Source organism: Plectropomus leopardus, chromosome 13 (genome assembly GCF_026936395.1).
Source record: "Plectropomus leopardus strain MGB_pleo_1.0 chromosome 13, ASM2693639v1, whole genome shotgun sequence".
NCBI lineage: Eukaryota > Metazoa > Chordata > Actinopteri > Perciformes > Serranidae > Plectropomus > Plectropomus leopardus.
The window spans coordinates 26,933,175-26,942,183 of NC_142188.1; the positions used below are offsets into that span (position 1 = coordinate 26,933,175).

At 41.3% G+C, this 9,009-nt stretch overlaps 1 protein-coding gene across 1 annotated transcript; it reads right to left on the reverse strand.

The window, feature by feature from the left end:
* Window positions 1–1,150: 1,150 nt before the first annotated feature.
* On the reverse strand, window positions 1,151–7,802 carry bag3 (BAG cochaperone 3). The gene is made up of 4 exons (XM_042502513.2): window positions 7,424–7,802; window positions 3,941–4,276; window positions 3,503–3,853; window positions 1,151–3,394 (listed from the first exon to the last, which is right to left on the reverse strand). The coding sequence occupies exons 1-4, from the start codon at window positions 7,619–7,621 to the stop codon at window positions 2,360–2,362; spliced, it is 1,920 nt and encodes a 639-aa protein (XP_042358447.2). The 5' UTR covers window positions 7,622–7,802; the 3' UTR covers window positions 1,151–2,359.
* Between the last annotated feature and the right edge of the window lie 1,207 nt (window positions 7,803–9,009).

The following is a 9,009-nucleotide window of genomic DNA, read 5'->3' on the forward strand; positions in this document are numbered from 1 at the left end:
TGTTTAGTGACACCCAGACTTGCCACTTGATCTGGAGAAATGAGGGATTATGTATAAAACAAACAACAGTAACCAAATCCCTTTTCTGATGTTACAGTTCAGGGCCATTTGGGTATAAAAAGGACAAAACATGCCATTTACACACATTTGAAATGTCTCCACCCTCCTAGGAATAAGGCGGCAAAAATGTTCTCAGTTATGACTCAGTGGGGCTCTGAGGGAAAAGGCAGGGAGCAGCTGACCTCATACAGAGACATTAATCTTACCATCGAAAACCCTTCAGTGGAAAACCAAGCCTTACAGCACACATCTCCAAATCCAAATGTGGAGCATGCTAATAAATTATTAAAATGTGGATGCTTTTTGCAGGGAGTAAACATGGTGGAGCTTCAATTCAGTATTAGGCATACTGCAAAGAAAGTACTATACCTAATACTCAAAAAACAACTACTAAAGGACTGTTCCTTACTTATGAGGGGAGGAGCTAGTGTAAAACAGGTGCTGCACCCCTCCCACTGTCTTGGGAGGCTGACATGGCCAGCCTCATCAGGCATCTTGCTGACGTGGGAGGGTTGTTTGCATGATTAGGCTCACCTGGGCCTTCGCAACTATAAAAGCTGGCCCAGGTGTTGGCTCACTTCCTCCAGCAGACATCCACTCTGTATGGCTGATTTTTGTTTGATTGGTTTGGTTTGCTTGTTTTTGTTTGTTTAAGTTTAATAAATCATAACTGTTTTTACTAAATCTCTTGTGTGGACTCCCTTTTTTTTAAGCACTGCATAGGGAGTTATGTTTTTTGATTTGGCTTAGGGGAAAGACGTTCAACTTTAAATGCTTATGTTTTGTATTTATATTAATTATCTTCAGAACCCTAAAACCCACAAGTGAGTTTGATTGAAAGACATGTTTTGTGTTTTTTTTAAGATCTCCAAAATCACACCATCTATCATTGCCAGAAACTGTGAAAAATGGTTATTAATAGTGGTGGGAGGGTCATGCATTTACCCTCAGTCACTCGGGTCATGATATAAAAAAAATGAAGTTGCACCCCAGCCCCCTCCCTACTCTGATAAGTAAAGAACAGTCCCTGACATGGTCCTAAATAAAAAATGAAAAACAGAATATGTGGGAACTCAAATATTAGTCAAAGTCCTTGCCAAATACATTTTTATTTTCAAACATACCAACGTGACTTATTTTCAACAATGCATCAACCTGCTACTCATAAACAGTGATCAACAATAAGCCACAATCCATAATTTGTTAAGGTGTGCTGGGCAGTGGCTCGACCTTACAGATGGTTAATGATCGTATAATAGTGACAAATTACTACACAAACAAAAGAGTAATCTTGAAAGTAACTCTGGACATTTCTAAAGGAATATTATAATTTCTCTTTGAATCCATGGGTACTTTCTCATCACTGGCACCTGTAAGGCTTTTAGGCCATTTTTTTGGGGGGGGTTAGTGTTATTACAGATTGTGGCTGTGGTAGTTATACATTCTGACAACTGTGATTCCTCATTAGCACCAAGTGCTGATTGTCTGACATCTCGAGTAAGATACTCGTCTCTCCTCCATTTGTCATTACACATTCATAAATGTACCAAAATACTATATGATGTTATAAATACTGATATAGTGTTTTGAAATAACAAGTAAACCAATGCACATACAAACACGTCAATCAAAACTCGTGTAACTTATATATTTCAAATGAAGTGCTGCTGATTGCTCAGCATGATACATTTCAATGATGGCAAAGTGCAAAGACGGCAAAATCAGTAATGCACCAAAAAGCAGCATCTAATAAACATATTCACTGTGTTCTGTGACAAAGCAGCGCCAACACGGCCATGTGGCTATAAAGGGGAAAATGCTTTTCTGTTGACTGAGTTCTGCAGTGAGTTCTGCTTTAAAGCCCCGATGTTTGCGCTCGTGTACTAACTGATTTGCTGGCTGGATTAAGAAAAGCTTCGTACAATATTTGATCAAGACAAAAGGCAACCACACATATTTCTTAAGAAAATACTTCTACTTTTCTTCCATTTATTGATAAAGGCCTCTTATTCAAATTTGACTAGAAATTGTTGTCTACACCTTGATCATGACAGCTGTCTTATTATGAAGACATTGGCACAACACAGAAGGCAACAACATTGGCTTGAAAAACATGATTGCACTGAGATACCATCAATTATGTGCTGAATGGCAGGAAATACCAACACTGTTAATCAATGCATGCAACTTCCACAAATGCTGTAGATAAAGGAGGAGGAGTTAGCCAGAGCAGACTTGTTCACTATCAAATTTACAGCAGGTTATCCTGCTCCCCTCTCAATTATGAAGTGTAAAGTCATTATGATATCTCTTTTGCCAGCTCAGCATTCTCCTTAGTGATCATCCTGGGCTCTCCTTTCTGCGTCAGGTTGTCTCCTTCCACTGCAGGCTCGGTGGCGGGCTTGGCTGGCTGCTCCTCCAGTTGCTCCAGTTCTTCCAGTATGGTCTGAACACGACGGACTCCATCCCGCCTTGCCTGCCGTACGTCTACACGACCCTCTGGGTCAACCGAGTCCAGTGCTAAGAGCTCTTTGGTCAGCAGCTCCTCCAGTAACAAGTACTTCTTATCATTTTTCTTTCCATTAAAACATTTCACCTCCTGCTCCAGTTTAGCGACCCGTTCAACTATCTGCTGCACCTTAGCCAAGCCTGGGTGCACTGGGCACTGAGCAGCCTGTTCAGCCTCGACCTTTGCAGGTGGGACCTCTGGGGGTACAGCTGCCATGTCCTGGACCTCAGGTTTTGGAGGTATTTGAACAGTGATATCTGCAGTATGTTGTTGTGGTTGCTCTGGTTTCTGGCTCTGCTGGAACTGTTGGTGCAAATGCAGTAACTGTTCGGGATGCTGAGGCTGTGGAGATGTCTGAGGTGGTGCCTGCTGAAACTGCTGAGGCTGCTGAAACTGCTGAGGCTGCTGAAACTGTTGAGGCTGCTGAAACTGTTGAGGCTGCTGAAACTGCTGAGGTTGCTGAAAATGCTGAGGCTGCTGAAAATGCTGAGGTTGCTGAGGTGGGGGCTGCTGGAAGGGTTGAGGCTGCGGAGGTGGGGGCTGCTGGAAGGGTTGAGGCTGCGGAGGTGGGGGCTGCTGGAAGGGTTGAGGCTGCGGAGGTGGAGGCTGCTGGAAGGGTTGAGGCTGCTGAGGTGGGGGCTGCTGGAAGGGTTGAGGCTGCTGAGGTGGGGGCTGTTGGAAAGGTTGAGGTTGTGGAGGCCTTTGGACATCAGGTTCTGTATGCATTGGCTGCGGGAGCTGTGTGTTCTCGGGTTTCTGCTGAGCGCTCTGTTGTTCCTGCTCCATTTTCTGGGGCGGGTCTCTTGTGAGGACATGCTGCTGAGCCTTAGAAAACAAAAAAACATCACAATACAGGCCAACACATGCTGACATGAAAATCAATCCTTTATGAATCAAGAAAATTCAAGTGAAAACACACAAAAATAAAATTACCTGCGGCCTTTCTCCCAGCACCTGTGTTACAATAGGTGACTGGCTTCTAATATGAGGTTGGAGGTGAATAGAAGTGGCATCGCGGTGCTGGGGAATCAGTATGGGAGAAGCTCTTTCCCGGGGAGGCTGCATTGCTGCAGAGTATCCAGGCCATTCATCGGCCTGATGGCGATGGAAGGGCTGCTGGTGCTCTGAGTAGGGGTTGCGCTGAGAGTAGACAGAGGGATTTAACTGAGGCTGTGTTTGCGTTTGGCCTCCTCCACCCTCATGGATCACCGGGATGGGGATGTAACCTGCTTGGAGACCTGTGCTGCTGGGCCGTTGGGGTTGGTGATGCGGGGCTGTGTAAACCTTAAAAATATACAGTAAAAACTCAGTATTTGGTAATTTATTCTGCATACAAATGATAGAATATTGCAGCATGCACTCAAATCCAACCTCTGCTGTTTGTGAAACAGGTGAACTGGCCTTTCCAGGCTCAGCGGAGCAGCTATCTGAAGGTCCGTGTAAAGGTGATCTAGGCCTGCAGTGCAGTCCTGGCGTTGGGGAAGGCGTCCGCCCATCTGACCGGATATTCTGTGCAGTGGTTGGCTGGATGTAGGAGTAACATGGATGCTGTTGCTGCCTCAGTTCGGCGCCCTCATGGAAGACGGGAATGGGAACATAACCTGGACGCAGGATGGGGTGCTTCATCTCCCTCACAAAGGTTTTCTGTGTCTCCTGAGGACTCGGTTCTGGTGGTATGTTGGGTCCATTTGCGGACACTTCTCTTACCTGAAAGACAGCCATTAGAGTAGATAAAATGCAAAGGTCCCATATTACTCCTGTTTTCTGGTTCATTCTTGTAGTTCTAGTAGAACATGTTTACATGCTTTAATGTTCAAAAAAACAATTTTTTTCTCATGTAATCTGTGCTGGAACCACTGTATTCACCCTCTGTCTAAAATGCTCCATTTTTGCATCTGTCTCTTTAAGCCCCCTCCCCAAAAAGCCCAGTCTACTCTGATTGGTCCGTGTTTCCAGGTTTTTAACATCTGCGCTCTTGGCTTCTCTACACCATCATTGCAACCGCAGAATGAATGTAACGACATTGTAGTAGCAGTATCTACCTTTTTATAGTATACTTGTGACATCATAACTTCACAGAAATCCAGATGCCTTGTTTAAAGGCATAATTTGTGAATACGGACTGTATGCATTTCTCTGTGGATGGAGCGTTTTGATACTCTACCTGCTTTATAATTTAAAGGCATAGAAATCTGACTTCTTACAATATAGGACCTTTCAAATATTAAATCCCAGGTGATGAAAGATATCTTTAAAGCAATGACGATGAATAATCTTGTCATTTATTTCTACTACAAGATCCAGCAGAGGACAGCAACTAATGAATCTACTGTAAGCACTTAGAATACCATTTAATTAGCTTTTTAGGCGATGATTATTCGGGTTCCTTTATTTATTATAATTATTTTAAAAATTTAGCCACAAAAAACCCAAAAAAGGTTTACACATCATTAGTAAGTATATCCATTTCCAGTAAACTCTACAAGTGTTAAGTGTTGACATTATGATTCCTGAACCTTAGGTAATTGTTCATTATTATGAAATATTATTAAATATTTTGAGGATTTTTAACCATGTTCCTCTTATTTACTGTTGAGTAAAAGAAGTAACATCACTTTGGATCTGGAAAATTGCATAGGCACTTGCTCCTCCACTAGGACATTTACATTTAAATGCATGACATCTAAACCTCTTTAAAAGTAAACCTTCATAAATCCAAGATTCTTATCAGAATATGTGCAGCTAAATATGTTATCAGCAAACACTTCCAACAGACACATTAAAACATAGAAAGGCTGGGTTTTTTTTCAAAACCTGGAGTTATTTTTAATAGGAAAGTTCTCCCTGTACTGAGATTACTGCAAAGTTCATAGGTTAAAAAGTCACATAACCACAGAGAGATGCCAAATGTGTCACCTCTTTGACTATTTGATGAATGAAATGAACTCTGGATTAACATGGACCTCAACTCATTTCCAGTCAGACAGTTGCTTTGTTGTGTGTGATATTTTGCTCCACAGTCACACTGACATCATTCACGTGACTAAATTAAGTCACTCACAATAGTTTGGCACGCCCTCTAAACTAACATTTTATAAGCTAATCATAATTGTGTCATACATAGAGATCGAGATGCTTTCTCTGTGCCCTTCAACAAACTTCCCCCAGACAAAAAAGAGTCAATATTTGTATTATTTTTGCATTCAAATGAATTGCACTTAATTGCTGTACTTCTTCCTTTTGTCTGTCTTACTTGACCTCATGAAGAAGAAAGAGTCAATATTTGTATTATTTTTGCATTCATATGAATTACAGTTAATTGCTGTATTTTTTCCTTGTGTCAATCTTATTTGACCGCACCTTTTCCAGTCCAGTTCCTGTGTCAAAAAAACAAACAAACAAAAAACAGAAATAATCCCTGAATAGGGCTAAATTGCTATTAGATTTTCATAATATGACAGCCGCTTCGGAAAATATCATGGTTTCAAGGTAAGGTATAAAACTATTAAAAACTTGAAACCAGTTTATTTAATAGATTTTTTTAAATTTTTTTTTTTTAAAAAAGCTCTCTTTCTTTTGAAAATAAAATTAGAGCTTAGATTCTGCGTCCAACTGTGTTCTTCTTCAACCCATAAGATAAGTAGACGTACATGGCATGACAACCATCAATATCCATACCACTATATTCCTTGAAACCAGTATAGCACTGCTACTCTATCCTAGAATACATTTGTTTTCGCTAAAAAACTAAAAGCAAGTCCTTACTGGGGACTGGCTATTGCAAAACAAAAAAAACCCCACAAGAAATAAAAATAGCACAATAATCTCACTAAGTATAACACTGACACTATCAACACACTCCTGGATGTTTGTCAGTTAGACTCATCTGCACAAATTTCCAGAAGCCAAAGTAGAAATCTGTATTGTTCTCATATTAGTGACTAGACACCTGTTATGTGACAGCTACAAGCAACAGGTCTGCTGACAGTTCAGCACTCTGACAATGATATATCTGAAAAGTAGTCAAAGCTCGACCTCTAATCACTAAAAACAACTACCTCTGGAGCAAAAAAAAAAAGTGCATTTATATGTCAGCCCGTGGCATTTTCCCTGTGAGACAAAAGTTATGAAGTAGCTGTGAACGACCCTTTGCCCTCTGCCATTTCAGTATGGGACACTGCACACTGCCAGCACCATTGCACCAATTTGATCCCCTGACAGCTGTGTCTTTCTAGTAGATTCTTCGGGACGCTAACTTTGGACAACAGTGTCTGTCTCTGAGGCGAAAGATTACCAACTGGCAGCCTGCGAGGTTAACTCCAGCCCACGGGGGGTTTCTCTGCAGACCTGCATGTTTTCACAACATGTATTAAATACAGCTGAACGCGACATGCAGTAGCAGCCAGTTATACTCCGCACAGGCCAAAGTAAACCGGACCAATCCTTGTAAGGGAAAAAGTTTAATATGAGCTGGACGTCGCAGTGTTTGCCACCATGAAAGACACGTTATTAAAATACTGGAAGCTCGTCATAGGTAGCCTTTACATGCAGCATGGTGAGTCATCGAGTAATAATAGTGTTAGATCATGACACGGGAACATAACGGGGTTGATCACCCGTTATAATAGGCTTATGAGCTGTCTGTGAGGGGGAGGTGACGGTGCCAAACAAGGCCTACAGTCAACAAGATTAATATTACAGTGGTGTAGCCATAACGCTTTTCTTTACAGGAGAAGAAACGCGCACTTTAACCGACGCTGTTCGACACACAAATAAAATAGCCGTCCAAGAGTTTCTCCGTCGTTAGCCGATAACGTTACCAACCCAACTTTATGCCGCCGCTCCGTTACGTACCTTTTTCGTGTCGTGTCGCGGGTCATTCCAGGTTGTCGTGCGGTTATTGTGGTCCACAAAGAAAGGCCATCCAGTCTGAGGGTCAATTTTGACTTCCCAGCCGAGGGGGAGAGGGTCGTTGTCATTGTTGGCCATTGTCATTATCGGCGACTGCGTCTTCATGCCGTTCATGTTGCTGGCTGTCGAGTACTGAAACATTTTATACAGGCGACGGACGCTTTAAAGATTCCTTGAAGTGACGTGGAAAAGTGGGCTGGAAGTTTCTCGAAATAGCCGGGTTAATGCTGGGGGCGGACAGCAGCGCTGGATACTGTGGCATGGGTTCCCAAACCCGCCGTGTCGCAGACCCCCAACATAGACTCAGAGTAAACCTCTGATCTGCATCACATTTTTCCCAGCGAGCCGCACTGAGGAGGATTTTCGCTGCAGCTGTGGAGAAAGTGACTGCCCCCATCATAACGGGCATTTTCTCTCCTGCTGAATATTCACCAGAAATTATTCCCAGGACATCCTAGAGCCCCTTTAGGGACTGTTCTGTATTTTCCAGTAAAGGGGCGCCAGGGTGTGATTTCCTTTTTTTTTTTTTTGTCTCCCCCAAAACTACAGATTTTTTTTCTTGAGCCTCCCTGAGTGAGTTGGGGAAAATGCATGACCCTCCCTCTGCCATAAATTAGTTATTAGATTAAAACTACCCCTTTGATGTTTGAAAATGAACCCTTTGAATCCTGGATACACATCACTTTTCTTGTGCTTCAGGTATTTAAACCACTGAACCTTGAGCAAATTGGTTTGATTTCTTCCCAAAACATGGGAAAAGGCCCCAACCAACTAGGCAAGAAATGTCCTTCAATTTGCAATAATTTTTTTTCCTGGTCCTTTTCTTGTATTTTGCACTTGTTTGTTGTTAATTGCTAGGTCAGTTTGCCTAGGTTTCAGAGGGTTAAAACTGAAAAGTTTAAGACAAAATCCTGGGGCTGAAGAAAGCGTGCCAATTAGTTAATGCAAACAGTTTATTTATGGCAAAATTATTAATGAGACATGTAGAATCATGTGATTTTGATTAAATATCACTATTTAAATCTTATTTGATTTTGTGTGTGGGTTTTTTTGTTTAATGAGGGAAGCATTTCTCCCATATAATGTGTAAAAGGGTCAGAAATTTGAAAATCCAACAATAATTTTAGTTTTTACTGTGTCTGGCTGTGATAAACAGTGTAATTTTATTTCAAAAGGATTTTTTTCTTTAGAATTTCTAAATCAATATTCAAATAGCTGTATTTTGCGTTAATATTAACTCAAATTTTGTATTTTTATTTTACAGCTGATTTTTAAAGAAAGGTACAAGGTAGATTTATTTGTCTTAAATGTGGTTTAAGAAGAAATGCCTTCCAATGGGTTTGGATGGCATGCTTTCTATATTATTATTATTATTATTATTATTATTATTTTGCAATTAAGTTTTTATTGAATTTTACAGAGGTATATCCTAAAAAGTGCTGGGTTATTTTATCTACCCAAACGCTGGGTTGAGCCTGTTGGGTCATTTTTCTGGGTTATTTTGCAGGGAGTTGGGTAGTTTTTGTAAG

What these genes read in the sequence shown, in the direction of transcription:
- bag3 (XM_042502513.2), bottom strand. Translation starts at nt 7,621, where the DNA reads ATGTTTCAGTACTCGACAGCCAGCAACATGAACGGCATGAAGACGCAG. An exon ending in CTGTTTCACAAACAGCAGAG is followed by an intron (nt 3,854 to 3,940) that starts GTTGGATTTGAG and finishes TATATTTTTAAG; the next exon opens with GTTTACACAGCCCCGCATCA. An exon ending in TGCTGGGAGAAAGGCCGCAG is followed by an intron (nt 3,395 to 3,502) that starts GTAATTTTATTT and finishes TTGTTTTCTAAG; the next exon opens with GCTCAGCAGCATGTCCTCAC.